Raw genomic sequence first — 18,118 nt, forward strand, 5'->3', positions numbered from 1 at the left:
GTGCCACTATTTGGTTCAGCACCAAGGGCCAGACAAGCTCAGGCACGTCCTGTCCAGCTATACTGGTATTATTCCAATACAAAGAGGCTCACAGGGGCTGGTGGTCACTGTCACCATCTTGGAGGGGGAGTACCAGCACTCCCTGCTGCGTACAGTCCTCTCCTGTAATTCCTTGGAAGCACAGCAAAGACCTCTCTAGAGTTACAGGAATTCAGCCCACCAGCACCATGGCCTGAGGACCCTACAGCATGGTCCCTCGATGAGCTGGGGCAGGACCTGCTCTGAACACTGACTGCAAGGGGTGTTCTCCTCTCAGCGCCCCAAAACTGAAAAGCAGAGTGGGACATTTGAGCTTCCCAGAGGTGATCCCATTTTGCTCTCCCCAGCCAGCATCAGACCCTCCCGGGGTTTCCCATATGCACTGAAGCAAAGGAGCTTCTGGAGATGGAAGGAAACCAGATAACCCTGGACAGCCTTGACAAGGGCACAGATAACCTAGCTTTCAGCTTGGAGGTAAGTTCCCTTCCCTTCCCTTCCCTTCCCTTCCCTTCCCTTCCCTTCCCTTCCCTTCCCTTCCCTTCCCTTCCCTTCCCTTCCCTTCCCTTCCCTTCCCTTCCCTTCCCTTCCCTTCCCTTCCCTTCCCTTCCCTTCCCTTCCCTTCCCTTCCCTTCCCTTCCCTTCCCTTCCCTTCCCTTCCCTTCCCTTCCCTTCCCTTCCCGGTGCTCAGTAATGGTGTTTTCCAGGGAGAGAACAGACACTATGAGGAACATGGTGATCCACACAGTGAGAGCCAAGAGGAGAGAAGAGAAGGGAGATTCTCCTCCTACTGCAGGTGGGATGATCTGCACAGATGTGTGAGCTCTGCCAGAGTACAAACCTGGTTTGGGAGCAGAGTAGGGTGGTATCGAGGTGGGGACAGTGTCTGATGGCTCCGTGTGGCCCTGTAGGGTGCCACTGGCAGGTCTCTGTCCCCACAGCAGGTGACAGTGAGCATGCTGGGGTTCCCACCTGTACCATCTCCTGCTGCTGGCAGTGCCCAGCGGGAGCCACGCTCATGGCCTGGCTCTGCTGGGTTGGTGCACTTGGGGTGGTTTGGCTTGGGCTGATGTTCCTGTCCATCTTCTGCGTCTCTCCTGTCTCTGCACGTGACTCTCCCCAGGAAGGCCCTGCAGCCAGCATCCAAGGCCCAGCATTTCTGCAAGGCTCATGCCAAGGTGGTGAGAAGAGTTCTCCTGGGGCTCCTTGCAGTAGGTGAGGACTGAGACTCCACATCCCCACCCCTTCGGCTGGCTGTGCCTCCAGACTCCACTGACTGAGCACTGTCCAGTGTGTGGAGGTTGTATCCACCCCCAGCAGCCTCACTGCCCCCTCCTCACCCCACCACTGCTGCCCAGCTCTACCTTCATTCACCTCCCTGTCCCCCTGCCCTTTCTGCACCTGCCCAAAGGGTTTACTGTGCCCCTGCTGCTCCCTGCTGCGGTGGTGCTCTTAAGCTCTCCTCACGCAAAGATGGGATTCTCAAGGGTGGCCAGGGAAGGACATTGGGAGGAAATGAACCTTATGGTTGGCCCCAGTGAGTTATGGACCCGTGATCCTACAGCCCTGATGTTTCTGACTCCCAATGTGCCTTCTCCAGCCTACCTGTGCTACTTCATTGCGGCCTGCTACCTCAACTTCCAGCGAGCCCTCGCCTTGGTGGTGATAACTGCTGTGGTTGTCTTCTTCATCTGCTGGGAGCTCTTCCAGAAGCACTTTGGGGCAAAGGTTCTGCTGCTCCTCCGCCCCATTGGGAAGTGCTTCCAAAAGGTCTGGCCATGGCTGAAATGGTGAGTCAGGAGAAGGAAGGGCCAGATCCCTCCCCGCACCTGGGTTCCCTCCCATGGCTCTGCATGTGCCAGGCTGGCACCTGGCAAATGCTGAGCATGGCCCAGCCTGGGGACCCCTTAAAAGCATTGCAGAGATGTCTGTGTGCTCTGCCTCAGTAGTGATGGCTGTTCACAGCCTCACTTGTGCCTGAGCCCCAGGTTTCTGCGCATACATGGACCTTACAGTGGCAATTCCACACAGTGGGCTCCTGCCCTTCATGAGCTTCCCTCCCTGTGGGGACATCATCTTGCTGACAGTCTGGGGTTTCCTCTGCAGGCTTGTGTGGGTGGCCCTCCTGGCAGGCCTGATTGTGTGGCTGGTTTTGGACACTGGCAGAAACCCAGAGCAGCTCATCTCATTAGCTGGCTTCTTCGTTTTGGTGCTGTTCCTGTTTGCCTGCTCCAAGCACCACGGTGCGGTACGTGTTTCAGGTGTGGCTGACCATCAGGCCCCTTGCAGGAGGTGACACCGAGCTCTGGAGAAGCTCTTTGTTCCCCCTGGTATCCCCTTCTCTGGAGGAAGCAGAAGCCCAGCAGAGCTGGGCAGAGCTGGGTGCAGCCTGAGCAGCTGAACTGGTTGGGTGGATAGACCCCAAAGCCACCTCGCTGCTCTTCGTCCCATTGCTCTCCTTCCCACTTCCCAACCCAGGGCTCCCCTGCATGCCTCTGTCCTGTTTTCTGCCATGTGGGTGAGACCCAGAAACCCAGCACCAGACCCACACCTGGGCTTCAGGTGCCTTGGGAGCCTTGGTCAGAAGGGATTGAAATCCTGGTGGTTTTCAGCCCAAACTGCTGCAATGCTTTGGGCAGCCTCTCCATCCTGCTCCTCCAAAGGGTTATTGAACAAACAGTTTCAATCTAGCAGCTCTGTGCTACCAATCATCATAAGGTCTTTGTGCTTGTATCCCTGGCAGGTTATGTTCCAGCCAGTTCCAGAGTCTCACCAACTCACTTCTGGCTCTGTCACCAACCCACATTTCTTGGTTTCTGTAACACTTTACTGGTCTCCCCACGATCTTCACCCGGGGGCAGTGTGTGGTGTTTGTTGTGTGCTGGAAAGCAGAGGGGGAAGCCTGTAGGCCTTGAAAACATTTCATCTCCTGTTCTGCTTTTTGTCCCCAGGTGTCCTGGAGAGCCGTTATCTGGGGCCTTGGTTTGGAGTTCTTACTCGGACTCTTTGTCCTGCGAACGACTCCTGGCAACCAGGCTTTCCAGTGGCTGGGAGACCAGGTCCAGGTACTGACTCATCCCATCCTGTGCTGTACCCTGAGATGGACAGGAAAAGCAGAGTGTGGCATGGGGAGGGGACACGGCAGGGATTGCATGCTCGGGACTGGAGGGCAGCCAACTCTTCCCTGGCTTTCTGCAGCAGCCCAGAGCCCTCTGTGTGCTCCCCTTTCCAGGCTGTAGCAGGGCCCTGTGGCTTTGGGATAGCCCACCAGGATCCCCACCTTAGGTCTCAGAGGGGCACTCTCTGGTGTGCAGTGAAGGGAGCTATGGGACTGAGGGCACAGCCCCTCATTAGGCAGAATGAGATATCAGGGAGGGACCTGATGGAGATCTCTGTCCTACAGTGTAACTTCTTCCCTTGCAGTACTTCCTGGGCTACACCACAGCTGGCTCCAGCTTTGTCTTTGGGAACACACTCATTGAAGACATCTTTGCCTTCCAGGTCAGTCAAGGAATGGGGAATGGGGCATGGGGAGGTTTTCTTCTGGTCTGCCTCTTTGCTGGGTCCTGGAGAGCACAGAGCTAAATGCAGCCAGATCTGCTGTGGTAGAGCTCAGCCATCTCAGAGATGGATCTCCCTCAGCTGTGTATCCACCTGGGGGCTCCCTCAGTGCCACGGAGGATTTGCAGGGGTCCCTGTCCCTCCTGCCAGCCTGGCTGGGTGTTGTGGCACCCCAGCAGTGTGGGCTGGCTGTGCAGTACCACACCATGTCCAGCCTGGTGCCCACGGGTGCTGGGATGTGGGGCTCAGCTCTCCTTTAACCGTGTGCCTTGCCTGCAGAGCCTGCCCATCATTGTTTTCTTCAGCTGTGTGATGTCCATCCTCTACTATCTCGGTGTCATGCAGTGGATTATTCTCAAGGTAGGGCCTCACTCCTTATCTGGGATGGCAGTGGGAAGGAGAAGAACCTGCTGGGCTCTCTGTCTACTATGGTCAGCTGAGAGCAGTCCCAGAAAAATTGTCATGGTACTAATTTGGGGTGATTTGTCCTGCTTAAAAGGATAGACACAATCCCTGTCTTTCTAGCACGTCCTTCTCAGAAAGCTTAAAAACTGAACCCTAGAGCTGATGTTTCCTCCAGGTCTGGAGGTGCTTCCCAGGACCAGCTCCATGCAGGGGCCAAACAGTGCCTGGCTTGTGGGTATGGTGGCAGGGTGCCTGCAGCTCTGTCAACACAGCGGCCTTGTCTTTCCCCAGATCTCCTGGGTGCTTCAAATCTCAATGGGCACCACTGCCACCGAGACTCTCAGCGTGGCAGGGAACATTTTTGTGGGACAGGTAAGGTCCTGGTCTGGCAGCAGATCCAGCTCCTCAGTGCTTGCAGCTGGGCCTGCCCTGGAGAAAGGGTCTTCTCCCTCCCCCTGTGAGACCTATATGGCCCCATCCTGAGGACAGCAGGGTTTTCTCCTCCTCCTGCACAGACCGAAGCGCCGCTGCTCATCCGCCCGTACCTCGCAGACATGACCCTGTCAGAAATCCATGCTGTGATGACTGGTGGCTTCTCCACCATCGCAGGCAGTGTGATGGGGGCCTACATATCCTTTGGGGTGAGTAGCTGGAGCCACATGCTCCCTGCCACAGGCCACTGACATGCAAGAACTGCCCTGGACTTGGGGAAGACCCCCAGCAGGTGCCTCATGTCCCCTTCCCCAAGGAGGATGAGAGCAGGGTGTCCAGACCCACCTTGTCCCAAAGACACCTGATCCAGCCCCACCTTTGCTGGCCTGGCCAGAGCCCTGGAGCCCTGCCAGGTAGAAGGCAATGCTATGGGATCCCTTACCCTGTGTCCCTGCACAGGGAGCAGAGCAAATCCCACAGAACCATGGGATAATATAGTCCAGAAAGACCCTCTGGTAGGGGGTCTCTGACCCACCCTCCTGCCAACTGAGGTTATGGCAACTGAGGGGATGCCCAGGACCTTGTCCAGGTTGGTGGTGAACATCCTATGGATGGAAATTCCCCCAACCTCTCTGATTTCCCCCACAGGCACCTCAGACACAAGAAACAAATTTTCCTTATATTCAAATGAAACAGTGTCTGTGATTCTCACCTTTTCACTGACTATCACTGAGCAGTGTCTCCCCTCTAACCCCCTTTTAAACAGAAACAGCAATACCCAGCCCCCTCCTCTTCTCCCAAGGGAAGAATCCCTGCTCCTCCAGCATTGCCTGGGCACCAAGCCTCCAGGGATGCCCTCTCCAGTTCATCAGTGCTCCGAAAAAACCTTTCCCTTAACCTGCTGCCTGAGCTCCTGCTATTTAAATGTTAATTAGTGTCCTTAAATGGGGAACCAAAGGTGGAAGGTCAGAGAAATGAGACGTTGCCAGGGGAGGGGTGAGGCTGGGAGCTTGGTCAGCAGGTAGAAGGTAGCAGTGTTATTCAACATATTGCTCTGATACCAATAAAAAGGGACAAGGAAGGGACAAGAACCATTATGATTAAGTCAAACAGCAGGAGAGATTAACATCACCAAGGCTACAATCTCTGCAGCTCCAGCAATTGCCTCCATGCAGGCAAGCTGCCCCATGTGCACGGCTGCTTAGATGGGAAAACAGCCAATTTTCCCACCTCCAGCAAGTGGAGAGCCCTGAACTGCTCTGAGTGTCACTGGCTGATGCCAGGCACGTGCTGGACTGGCTGATGCCAGGCACGTACCACCCTGGGGTGGCAGTTCATGGGGCACAGCCCTGCACAGAGGTGCCTATGCCTCTGGTGTGCACGTTGCAGATTGATGCAGGATCACTGATTGCAGCTTCGGTGATGGCTGCGCCCTGTGCCCTCGGCATGGCCAAACTTGTCTACCCTGAAGTGGAGGAGTCCAAGTTCAAGGGCAAAGCAAGCGTCCGCATCTCCCGAGGGTGAGTGTGAGCAGAGGGGCAGTGCAGTGGGGCTGCACGTGGCCGGGCACTGCAGGGTGTGCCCACATCCATGGAGTGAGCGCCGACCTGGCATGGGGGATGCCCAGCCAGATGAGTACATTGGGGTCTGTTCTCATGCAGGGAAGAGCAGAACATCTTGGAAGCTGCTAGCAATGGGGCTGCCAACTCCGTGGGGCTCGTGGCCAACATTGCGGCCAACCTCATCGCCTTCCTGGCCGTGCTGGAGTTCATCAACGCTGCCCTGCGCTGGTTCGGGGAGATGGTGGACATCGAGGGTCTTACCTTCCAGGTATCCCCAAGAGCCAGCAGATCCTGCATCCCACACCCATCCCCACCTCAGTGGGCTGCTGAGACCCTTGCTGGGTTTTGGCAAACACTGGCAGCAGATGTCCAATCTGGCGGCCGTGCAGGTCAGCTCTGAGTCGTTCCCTTCTGGGATGCTTTTCCCAGGTGATCTGCTCCTATGTCCTCATGCCTTTGGCCTTTCTCATGGGAGCAGACTGGGCAGACTCACCGATAGTGGCTGAGCTCCTGGGGATCAAGATCTTCCTGAACGAGTTTGTGGCATACCAGCAGCTGTCCACGTACAAGAAGAACCGTCTGATGGGCCTGGAGGAGTGGGACGGGAGCCGGAAGCAGTGGATATCTGTGAGGGCACCTGCCACCCTGCCAGGCACAGGGCAGGGATAGAGCCAGCTGGAATGGGGCATGGCATCTGCCCAGGCAGTGGGGTGGTGGGCAGGAGAGGATCATAGAACCATTTAGTTTGGAAAAGCCCTCTAAGATCATTGAACCAAGGATGATGGTGCTGGGAGTGGGAGGGCACTTGGATGTTTGCTAATGGCATGGTGTGGGAAGAAGGAGTCAGTGAAGCCCTTTCCCATTCATCCTGCTCCTTGATGGAAAGATCATGGTGCTACAGGGCCCCTTGTCCCCCCAGCCCAGCCTCTTCCAGGAAGAGCCTTCATGCTTGCTCCCAAAAACAGCTGACAGAGAAGGGACTGGGGTGGGGGACTTCTCTCTATCATGTCTGTCTGGGAGCTCCAGTGTGGTGCTCAGCTCTGGGGCTGCTCCTGGGCAGACACGACTATCCCCTGCTGCTGTGCCCTCCAGGAGCGAGCCGAGAGCATCACCACCTTTGCACTCTGCGGATTCGCCAACCTCAGCTCCATTGGCATCATGCTGGGAGGCCTGTGTGAGTGTGACTGACATCCTGAGTGCCTGGGCACTCTGGGAGTGGGGTCCTGGGTCAGAGAGCAAGACCTCAGCTGAGGCAGGAGGAATTTGCTGTCCTCAAGCCTCCATGTTTGGTCTCTACCAGATAAAAAAACAGGATTTGCATGAGGCAACCAGGATGATTTTACACTGCACCCATGGGCAAGCCTGGGTATCACCCAGACACAGGGGAAAGAGCAGAGAGACTCCTGTGCTGGGAGTGCTCTGGTGGATCACCCATAGGTGCTGGGTGGGCACAGATCTGTGCCAGGATGGACAGACAGCAGACTGGGTGCTGGCTGGGATCACCACACCCTCCAGACAGCAGGAGCTGGGGTGGGCAGGGCACTCAGGACTGAGGAGGGTACCATGATGTCCCCATCTGTCCCCCATGCAGTGTAGAGCAGGAGCAAGGATCTGACTGACGCCCCTGTCTGTTCTGCCCCCACAGCTTCCATGGTGCCCGAGCGCAAGGGTGACTTGGCCTCGGTGGTGCTGCGGGCGCTGCTCACTGGCATGTGCGTCTCCATGCTCAATGCCTGCCTGGCAGGTAGGTCTCTGCCCACCAGAGAGGCCCAGGGAGGGGCAGGCACAGGGCTGAGGACCCCATAAATGCAGCATTCAGGGATGGAGGTGGCTGGCCTGGCTCCCCATGGCTCTGCCTTCAAACCCTGCTCTCCCCTCATGGCTCTGCCAAGGGCAGCCCAAGCCCAACAGCTCTCCTGGGGCCCGTCATCCTTCTCTGGGCTGGAACATTTCAAGGGCAATTTTTGGAGTGTGGCAAGGAGCTCTCTGAAGTCTTGGGGGGTGAGGTGGAACCTGCACAGTCCCAGGTACAGGATTTGCAAGGAAGTATAGTCAGGGTGTGGGACTTGTGAGCAGGCATGGGGTACAGAGCTCACAGCTTGCTTGAGGTATGGAATTTGGATCCATGGTCCCTCTGAAGTCCCAACAGAAGATCTTGTCCCCCAGGTCTCCTCTATGTGCCAACAGAGGTGGGTGACTGCGCCACGTTCTTCAGCACCACCAACTTCAGCTCAACCAGCTACACCATGTACACCTGCTGTAAGCAGCTCTTTGCCAGGTGGGTGTGAGGGGCCCCAGAGCCATCTGGTCCTGCCCAAGGACCCGGTGCTGGGGCAGCAGCTTGTCCTGACCCTGTCTCTCCTTCCAGCTCAGTGCTCCAGAACGGGACTCTGACCTTCACGGGATCCTGGGGTGAGCAGGCAGGCAGCGAGCAGTGGCTCAAGGAGTGCTGTGCACACTACAACCACACGTCCTGTGCGTGGACATTCTAGAACTGGAGGAGCACCAGGGCCTACAAGGCCTATCCCCAACAGCAGAAAAAACCCCAACAGAAACCTGAGCGTCTGGTCTTCTCCACTCCAGCGCCGACAGACAGCTGCCTGCACCCTGCAACCTGCACCCTTAGGTGCTGGCCCTGTGGACACGAGGGAGCAGCTCCCAAATAAATTATGGCAACCCTTGTGTGCTTGCCCTCAGACCCTCTGGCCCCTGACTATGGCTGTTGCACACAGCACAAGGTGGTTTGCTGGGGCTGCACCCCAAGCCCACTGCAGACTGTCTGCTGCCAGCCTTGGGTTCTGGCCCCAGCCCCCCTCTTCTCCCCCACGGGACATGGATGGAACACAAAGCCAACCCACTGTACTTGGGTGCAGCTCTCCCAGAGGGACCACAGTGCCAGGGAACAGGCCAGTCCTTCTCACTTTATTGCACTCGAGAGCACCCAGTCCAACGCAGCCGCGTTCCGTACATCGGTATCTCACAGCCACCCAAGGACAAAGCACCTGGAGCCCAGAGCACACCACGCTCCCAGCCCGGCCCCTTCCCTCCACCAGGCTGCACTGAGCCACTGCTTGGGACCCCATCCTGCAGGGTGCAGGCACCCAGCACCCTCCTGCAACGCCCTGAGGAAGGGGATGCTCTGCAGGGTGAGCGAGCAGACAGCTCCTGTGCTTGTCCATCACTGCCTCGAGCCAGGGCCAGCAGGATTTGGAGTGGGTACTGCCAGCTGCTGCTGGAGTCCAGCCTGTGCCAAGCAGGGGTGATGCTGAGCACCAGATTGTGCTGTGGGGCTAGGGCATACAGGGTCTATGTATGGCAGGGGGCAAGGAGCAGCGATTCCTGTGGGACAGACAACCCCACATACCAAGGCAGAGCCTGGTATGGAGGGGAAGTCACCCCTTTGCCCTGCTCCCTGGTATCCCATGTGAGGTAGAGCATCCTTACCATAGCACCAGCCACCATCCAGAGCAGCACAGCCACCCAGCAACAGGGTGGGAGACTTCCCTGGGAAGCAGGGGAGGGCAGGGGTGCAAAATCCCAGCCCTATGCAGCTGCTGGTACTACTGGCAAACACCTGCCCTGGAACCAGCTAACACCCCAGAGCCGCACACCATAGCAGAGGAGCCCTGCAGCAACTGCTGCAACCCTCTGCAGGAAAAAGGGTGTGCCAGGGCATTGGGGACTGCCTGGGCACTGGTGGGAGTCTCATCCTTGACAGTGCTGGCAAGGCTTGGCCCGGTCACTTTATGGGGTCACAGAGAGGGACATGAGGTGCTGGGAACCACAAGGGTGTCCAGGACTCCCAGTCTGCTGGGGAGCCAGGCAAGGACATTCTCCCTTGAGCCTACAGAGCTCCAGGGAGAAGCTCTGCCCCTGCCTTAAGGAAGGCCTATGGAAAGTTGAGAGAGGAAAGCGAGTCCGAGCATGGAGAGGCACTCGGCCCCACAGGCTCCAGCAGCAGCTCCTGGAGAGAGGCACTGGGGAGGTGGCCTGTGCCTCACAGCCCCCTGGCCCGGCCCAGCCACTCACAATTAGCACACACCACACAATGCAAGCGCTGCGGGCCGGCCAGGAGAAGGCCACTGCCAGGGTCTCCCTTCCCCACTGCTCATGTGCTGGGCCCAGGCTGGGAGCCAGAGCAGGAATCTCAGCTGCAGCAGCTCTGACTACTGTGGGCAGCCAGCTCTGTTGCTCTCTCCTGACCTGGGTTTGCAGGCTGTTGAGGCCTCCCCTGTTTCTGCAGCTCTCCGGGAGCTCTTGGGGCTCACAGAAGCCTTGCGGGCGCTCTGAGGACTTGTCAGCACCTTCTTCTGGAGCTGGGGGCTGGACTGGGCAGACTTCCTGCCCAGGCAGGGACTCCTGGAGCCCTTGGGCTTGGCTGGCTCCAGCATCTTCAGGCCCAGGATGCTGCAGTAGTGATTGCACTTGTGAGCGGCCGGGAACTGCTCCAGCAGGGAGGGAAAGCAGCTCTCCTTCAGCCCCTGGTACCTGCCAACACAGCTATCCTCAGCTCCTGCTCTGCACCAGGAGATGTCCCACCAGGGCACAGAGGTGAGGATGGAGCCTGACCACGGTTCCCACCATGGCAGAGCTGGGGACAGCCAGGGCCACCCGGCTCCAGAGCTGGAAGTCACTCACCCTTTCAGGTTGGTAGCGATCCGCACATTGGTCAACTTCCAGCCCACTCCTGTAATTTAAGAGGACAACCAGTCTCTGTCCAGGGAAGGACAGCCACCAGTACCAAGGACAGGTCATTGCCCTGGGTAGAGGGTTCCATGGCATGGGGTGGGAGAGGGGCAGGAAGGCAAGCCTGGGCTTTTCTTTCTTTCCAGACTGGAGGGGGGTGATGGGCCATGGGCACCACACAGGAGATCCCCTTACCTTCCATGTCAGTCACGAGGATGTTTCCATTTGTCCACTGGTAAACCCAGTGCTGGAAGGTGCAGCATTTGAGCACAATCTCTGAGGTGCCTCGTGCCACCAAGCTGCCATCTCTCTCAGTGACACAGTACTGCTCACAGGGCCTGCCAAGGTCCTCCTCCATTGTGGCATAAGGGATGTTGTTGGCCGGACGATAAATCAGGTACAGAGGAATTATCCTGTGTGGGAGTTCACAAACAATGTCAGCATGGTGAGCTCCCCTCCTCTGCAAGTGGAGATTCACACCACAGTCTGCAACCCTGGCACTTGCCTTCCTCCCAGTATCCCTTCCATTTGTGGGAGTAGAGTGCACTGTCTTTGGGATGCCCCAACACCCACAGGGAAGCTTCCCACCGTCCCCTGCAATGCTCTGCCAGGGCATTAAGCCAGTGGAGGTGCAGCACATCACTTACTCAGGCACTGCTCCAAAATCAGGGACTGCTCGTGCCTCAGCAGCAAAGATCTTGCAGTACTCACGACTGGAGTTTTGGACTTTACATTCCTGGAAGTGCAAACAGAAGAGTCAAGAACCTGTTCCATCATGCACGACTGCCTCCCTGGGACCACTGCCAATTGTTTCCCTGTCCTGGTGGTCAAAGGGTGATGGGAAAGTCCTGGGCAACTCCACATTGCTCAGATGGAAGAGCTGAAGCTAAGAATGGCAAGGACATGTCCAGCCCCCTGGCTAGAGCACCCCAGAGCATTCCAAAAGTGGAAGGAAATAGCAAAGATGGGCACAGAGCTGGGGACTGTCTGGGGACCAACTCATACACAGGTGGGGACGGTGGGAGGGAGAAAGGTGGATGATGGCCCACAAGGATGCCCACCTGGATGGTGATATCATAGTTCTTCTCGACGAGGCTGTTCTCATTCTTGGTCCCAAAGACGATGAAGTTGTGCACTTTGATGACGCAGGTGTGGCCGGACTCGAAGATGGGCTCCAGGCCGTAGATGGCCCGGGCACGGCAGGCCTTGCGCAGGAAACCGGCGCCCACCTCCAGGTCCTCGCTGACCACGCGCCCGAAGAGCTTATCCCCCCAATAGCCTGCATCAGCCAAACCCTTGGCAAACACCATGGGTGTCATCTCGATCTCCTCTCCAACTGGTGGGAGGAAGAGCTGGTGAGGAGGGGACAGCATGGGCACGTCCTGCTTCTGCCCCAGAGCTGCCTGCCCCACTCAGCAAGGGGCAGAGTCACAGCTCAGCACGTGGCCCTTACCTTCAATCTCCTCCCGCAGGATAAATCCTGACAACACTAGAGGAGACAGAAAGCAAAGAGGTGTCAAGGTCCTGCCATGATCCCACCTTGCCCCATGCACTTGCACAGCTAGGGATGGCAGGCAGGATGGTGGGAATCAGTTGGCCCACAGAGGCAAAAGCACCTCACAGAGGTGTGGATACAGAACATGCCAAGGCTCCCCCACTGCAGCCTGGCACCAAGCCTTCTCTGCAGTTGGCCACACCACCCCATGGCACACCCAGGAAGCTGTGAGAGGCTGCTGAGGGCTCCTCACCTTCTGGGCTGAGCAGGAAATCTGTGGAGTCGGTGCCGTACTCGTTGCTGATCACACACCGATAGACCCCGCAGTCCTTCTGGGATGCCTGCACAACAGCCAAAGCTGCCTGGCCCTCATCACCAGCACTGCAAAAGAAATGGAGCATGGCCACATCCCCGTGTGGTGGTGGGGCCACACGGGGGCCCTGTGACAGGCACTGTGGGTGGGCAACATCCTGCCCTTGGGGGGATGGAGGAAGGCTACAAACAAAGCCATCCCAAGGGCAGCCCAGCTGTTCCCCCAGCATGTCACAGCACCAGGAGTCCTGCCCTGTGGTTTGTACTAACAGAGATGCTTATCCTCCACACAAGCCCTGGAAAATCTGGCTGGGATTGGGCTACAGACTGATAAAGGTACTTGTCCCTGAGTGAGGCTGGGTCAGGGCTTCACAGAGAGGAGAGGTGGGACCCTCATCCTGAGACCCACTGGCTGAGCAGGCTGGTTTGCTGGAAGGCAATGGCCACTCCTGCCCATCTCAAACATCTGCCCCAGGAGACAATTTCTGCCCCAGAATCACCTAACTTACCATCCACTCACTATAAAGGGAGCTCAGGGGACACCAATGGCATCAGGCAAATCCTAACTGATGTGGATGATGCTCCTACACAAATCCTCTGGGTTTGCTCTTCATAGTAGACCCAAAGGATAGAACCAGCCACCCAGCTGTCTGAATATGGACTATCAGTATCTGAACTATCCCTGTGCAAGGGCAATGCCCAGGGATAGAGAGGGCACAGCCAGAGCTGCTTTTTCCCAGTGGTGGTTGCATGGAAGACCCTCCCAGCTCTGCTGAGAGGCTGCCACCCTCACATGGATCCTTTGGGGTCCCAGTTTTGCAGTTCACATTCAGCTCTTGACTTTTGTGATGGGCATAACACCTTTTCTGCCCTCCCCAAGGTTTGGGTACCCAAAGCAGACACTCCAGATGGAGCATCAATAAGATAAATTTGTCAGCAACTCCCTATCTGGGCAATCCTTCCCTGTGTGGACACTGATATGATGAAGTGCACAATGCACTGTGCCATGCACCGAGATTCCCATGCTGCCTTAGCAAGAGTGACACCTTCACCCAGCAGGGCAAGGAGCAGGATGTGACAGGTGACAATGTGGAACTGACAGGTTACCTCCTTTGGGCTTCAGCCACAGGGATCTCGTCCTTGTACCACGTCAGCTTGGAATCACTCAGTATATTGAAGAACTGGCACCAAAGTTTCAGGTTTCCTGATGCATCAGAAAATTGCTCTGCCCTGATCTTACGGACCACCTGTGGAGCTGAGGGTGCAAAAAGGTGGGTGGTGAGACACAGAGTGCTGGCTGCAGCTCTGGGGACAGCCAGCCTACATCCATACTGCTGCTCAGGGCTTTGGGCATCACGGGTATGTCAGCACGTGTAACTCTGCCTTCCCAGGGAAGGTCTCAGAGCTCCACTGGGATAAAGAGATGGGATACAAGTGGTACAAATTTGCTCAACATTGCAGCACTGCAATACCCAGTGAGGCCTGTACAGAGGAAAGGCAGAAAACCACTATGGAATATTGGAGGAAACATTCATCTACTGAAGTAGGGATTTATCATGGTTACCCTTTGCAAGAGTGCTGATTCCTGTGAAAGTATCGCCTGGTTCCATGATCCCCAGGATTATGCCTTTTTTCAATTCAATGCCACAAGGAATCAAATTAGCACTGGCCACAGACGTGGAAGAGGAGTGTGTGCCCTGTGATGCCCACTGAATCATGGAATCACAGTTTGGGTTTGAAGGGACTTTAAAGACCACCTCTTGCCATGAGGAGGGACACTTTCCACTCAATCAGGTAGCTCAGGATCCCCAGCCCAGAACAGAGAGACCAAAACCAAGAGTATTCTATGATCCCTGAAGCTGGGGAAGCCCAGGCTGTAAGAGACAGCTGCCAGTGTCAGAACTGCTGCCTCTTGCATTCCTCATCCCTCCCTGCACTGGGATAGAAGTCTCAAGGGAGACTTTTGGCTTTCACACAGCCAAAGGCTGATGCTGAAAACCCTACAAATGTACAAAACTCATGTGGCTCCAGCTGACTATTACTGGCTCCCTTTGTAGGCAACAATGGAACGAGCTTCATGGGGATTCTCTCTTCCCTCACCTTTAAATGGGTTATTAGTACTCTGGGACTCTGCTGGCTGTGCTTCTGGCTTAGCATCTCCAGGGACCTCTTTGTCACCACCGGTGTCACCTGCAGGCTCCTCGTACAGCTTAGGAACCTCCAAGGTGTCCATCTTCCTCGTGAGGGTTGGAGAGCACTGCTCTGAGGGAGAGGATGGAGCTGGGGCAGGAGAATGCAACAGGGATGCATTCTTCCTGGACTGCCGTGGCGAAACAGTCGGGCTTCTTGTGTGGCCCAGGCTCTCTGGGGTTGCCTCCTCCTCCAGCCCCACCTGTTTGGGTTTTGGCAGGTATATTTTGCGCCGGGCCCCCAAAGCCAGCTCTTCTGGTGTGGCACAAGGTAGCACTGGCAGAGGGTCAGCAGGGCTCTCTTCAGAGCTCACTGGAGGCAAATCAGATAGATGAGGAGCCACTGCTGCTGTGGGCACGCTGCCCACCACGATGGAGGGCACTGAGAGTGGGGGTGGCCCCTCGGCCTCAGGAGCCCCCCAGGTGCGTCTCTTTGGAGGCACAGGCCTGCAAGCCAGCATCTCCTGGCTGGTGACAAACTCCTCATTAATCATTCCTGTGATCCGTCTGGATGTCCTGGGGGTCAGAGGCAAGTTCTCTGCTGTCTGGAAGAGCTGGTTGTTTTGTACTTTTTCCAAAACTTTCCTTGAGGTGCGAGGGCTGAGGCCAGCAATGCCTATCTCTGGGATCATGCCTTCCCCTGCATTCGGCTGCTCCGTGTCCCCAGAGTCAGTGTCCCCTTTTGTGGCATCCTTACTGCTATCTGACATTTTTAGAAGTAGCAGCAGGTAATTCTTTAAGGAGGAAACCAGGTTTTTGTGCTGCATTTTCTCCTCCACAGACATCTCCTGAGATCTCTCAGAGCCGGGCAGGACCAGCGGTACCTGTGGCTGAACCTCAGAGACTCCTTCCCAAGTCCCTGAAGATGCTGCTGGTTCCTGGCATGGAGCTGTGGCTGTCAGGAGTCCTCCCTCCTTCCCTTGAGGTCCCATGGGCACTGGCTTGGCATTCTCCTCCTCTGAAGTGATGGCTGAAAACATCTCTCGTGGGGCAGATCCAGCTGTCGTCGTGATTTCCGCTCCTCCTCTGGCAGGAGGCAGCAGCTGGGCTCCAGATGGGACCTCTCCTGCAGTGGCCTCCACCCCTGGGCTTCTGTTGGACGCCAGCAGTGCCTCCTGAGCCCCTGATGGCCTCACTGCAGGAGCAGGGGGCGGCTCTTTCTTGGCAAGAGGAACTGAAGCAGGAGCTGCTGTTTCATTTTGGGTGTTCTGATGGCCCAAAGGTGTCCCTGCTGCCTCCCTGTGCACAGCCCCAAATGGCTCTGCTGCTCCACTCCCTCCTGTCCTCACACCAGGATGGCTCCCAGACAGCTCTGCTCCTGCCTCTTTGCTCTTCCCATCCTTGACTGTCTGACATGGGATTTGTTCAGGAGCAGTGTTTTCTCCAGGTTCCGGAGGAGTCAAATTTTTTAGCAATGACTCTTCCCCACCTTGGCTTTTGTTCTCTTGATTTAACAGTCCTTGCTGAGTCTCTCTGTCCTCAAGTGCATGGGAATGTCTTTCTGCCTGTTTCCTGGGGGGTGGGTGCTCCTTGCCAGACTGCACACGGTCTGCAGAACGTGCTGGTGGCTTTGGAGGCTCCTGAGGCCTAAACCGAGGATTTGTCCTTTTCACAGCCCCCCTGGTTTCCTGGCAAGCAGGCACGTCTTTCCTGACCTCCTCTAGCTTACTGCCTTGCTGACTGGTCTCTCTGGCTGGACTGGACACTGGATGCTTTAGGTCACCAGGAGACTGTCCAACTCTTGCTGCAACCTAGTTAAAAAAAAAAAGGAAGGAAATTAGCATCATGTTACTGCCTGGGTCTGTGCAGTTGTATTTGTGGGCCACCTGTACCATACAGCACTGCCCAACTTCTTGAATCACGGGAATTACCCTGATACCAGTGTTACTCTGTCATCCAGGGTCTTCTGTTTCATCATCTTCCCACAGGAGTGGGTCCCACCTGTCAGGCTGTACAAAATGTTTCTTCTTTCAATCAGCTCCAGCCCTTCTGCCTTTCAACACCCCTGCTGTGCAGAAAGGCAAGAGATCTGCTTTTCTAAATCATTCAGTGGCCTTTAATCCAATCTCCTCTGACAGTGCCTTCCCAAAGAGCAAAACTTTCCCATTTTTACCAGCCACTGCTGACACCTTGCATAATTCCCCTGATGTTTCTGCAGACTGAGCGCTCCCCTAAGTGCCCTGTGAGATGGGGCAGCTGGCATGTCACACTCTATCAGGATGAGGCTGCCCAAATGATTTATAGGGAAACCATACACCCTGACGTTATCAGCACTATTCAGCCATTCTGTTTCTCTGACGTTTGGGAAGCTCAAATGTTTCCGACCGCAGCTGCACCCAGCAGACGTGTCAGCGAGCTGCCTGCTGTGATGGCCAAGCTTTGTCCTGAGGAGAACTGCTCCAGTCCTCCAGCCAAGGAGCACAGCCTATTTTTGTAAGGAAGGCAGTGATTCCGTGGTGCACACTCTGGGAGCATCACCAGGACAATGGCACGGGGACAGGGCATGCCCACAATGGGACCCCATCACCATCACATTTTCTGAAAAATCCTCCTTGCCCACGATTTCTCTCCTGGGAAGCTAGGAAGCCTCTGAGAAAAAGGAAAACAATATTATGTCATTTGCTTCTCCTGTGTCTTGCTGCTTTGGAATGTGGTTGCAGATTTATCTGACACATTGAATTGTTTTAACTTAACAACCAATCATGGTCCAGCTGTGTTGAGGCTCTAGAGAGAGTCACGACTTTTTCTCTATTATCTTTTAGCCTTCTGTCTGTATCCTTTCTCTATTCTTTAGTATAGTTTTAGTATAGCATAATAGAATAGAATAATAAATTAGCCTTTTAAGAACATTAATTAATATAATAATAAACTAGCCTTCAAAGTATCTTGTTAAGCTTTCTGTCTGTATCCTTTCTCTATTCTTTAGTATAGATTTAGTATAGCATAATATAGTATAATATAATATAATATAATATAATAATAAATTAGCCTTCTAAGAACATGGAGTCAGATTCATCATTTCCTTCCTTCATCTGGGGACACTGAAAATACCACAGGACCCCCTTCCAGCCTGGAGGATCTGCTGCTAAGGATTTTCTTCTGAGGTTTTTGACTTGAGCGTTAAGCCCCCCAAAATGAACACCATGGGAAAGGAGGGCTGTGGCACTTGAATCTCTATTTTGTGCTGCTTTTGCTTCATTGGTAGCTTGGGGAAAAGAGGAAAGGTAGCACCATTCCCTCAGCAAGCCCATTCCCAAGCAAATAAATAGAATGGTTTGGGTTGGATGGGATCTCAAAGCTCATCTCATTCCATCCCCTGCCATGGGCAGGGACACCTTCCACTATCCCAGTTGCTCCAAGATCCATCCAACCTGGCCTGGAACATTTCCAGGGATGGGGCAGCCACAGCTGCTCTGGGCAGCCTGTGCCAGGGCCTCACC

General features: G+C 55.6%; 2 protein-coding genes across 3 annotated transcripts in view; one reads left to right on the forward strand and one right to left on the reverse strand.

Annotated features, from left to right (window-relative positions):
• The first annotated feature begins 413 nt into the window (after positions 1 to 413).
• On the forward strand, positions 414 to 8,592 carry LOC135452190 (sodium/nucleoside cotransporter 1-like). Its single transcript, XM_064722063.1, has 17 exons — positions 414 to 513; positions 744 to 832; positions 1,160 to 1,251; positions 1,637 to 1,826; positions 2,143 to 2,284; positions 2,988 to 3,101; positions 3,460 to 3,537; positions 3,877 to 3,957; positions 4,294 to 4,374; positions 4,518 to 4,643; positions 5,824 to 5,954; positions 6,096 to 6,264; positions 6,426 to 6,623; positions 7,089 to 7,170; positions 7,642 to 7,740; positions 8,163 to 8,274; positions 8,365 to 8,592. Exons 1-17 carry the CDS (start codon positions 445 to 447, stop codon positions 8,486 to 8,488), a joined length of 1,977 nt encoding a protein of 658 aa, XP_064578133.1. The 5' UTR covers positions 414 to 444; the 3' UTR covers positions 8,489 to 8,592.
• Positions 8,593 to 8,902: 310 nt separating this feature from the next.
• Positions 8,903 to 18,118, reverse strand: part of ALPK3 (alpha kinase 3) — a 32,527-nt gene continuing 23,311 nt past the window's right edge. For both annotated transcript variants that reach the window (XM_064722374.1, XM_064722375.1), the window contains 9 exons: positions 14,590 to 16,429; positions 13,597 to 13,744; positions 12,431 to 12,558; positions 12,136 to 12,171; positions 11,744 to 12,018; positions 11,330 to 11,418; positions 10,878 to 11,095; positions 10,635 to 10,683; positions 8,903 to 10,484 (listed from right to left, as the gene is read on the reverse strand). In XM_064722374.1, coding sequence (XP_064578444.1) covers positions 10,163 to 10,484; positions 10,635 to 10,683; positions 10,878 to 11,095; positions 11,330 to 11,418; positions 11,744 to 12,018; positions 12,136 to 12,171; positions 12,431 to 12,558; positions 13,597 to 13,744; positions 14,590 to 16,429 — 3,105 coding nt within the window. In that variant the 3' untranslated portion in view covers positions 8,903 to 10,162. The remainder of the gene's footprint in view (positions 10,485 to 10,634; positions 10,684 to 10,877; positions 11,096 to 11,329; positions 11,419 to 11,743; positions 12,019 to 12,135; positions 12,172 to 12,430; positions 12,559 to 13,596; positions 13,745 to 14,589; positions 16,430 to 18,118) is intronic.

The sequence above is a fragment of the Zonotrichia leucophrys genome, chromosome 10 (assembly GCF_028769735.1).
Source record: "Zonotrichia leucophrys gambelii isolate GWCS_2022_RI chromosome 10, RI_Zleu_2.0, whole genome shotgun sequence".
Taxonomy (NCBI): Eukaryota; Metazoa; Chordata; class Aves; order Passeriformes; family Passerellidae; genus Zonotrichia; species Zonotrichia leucophrys.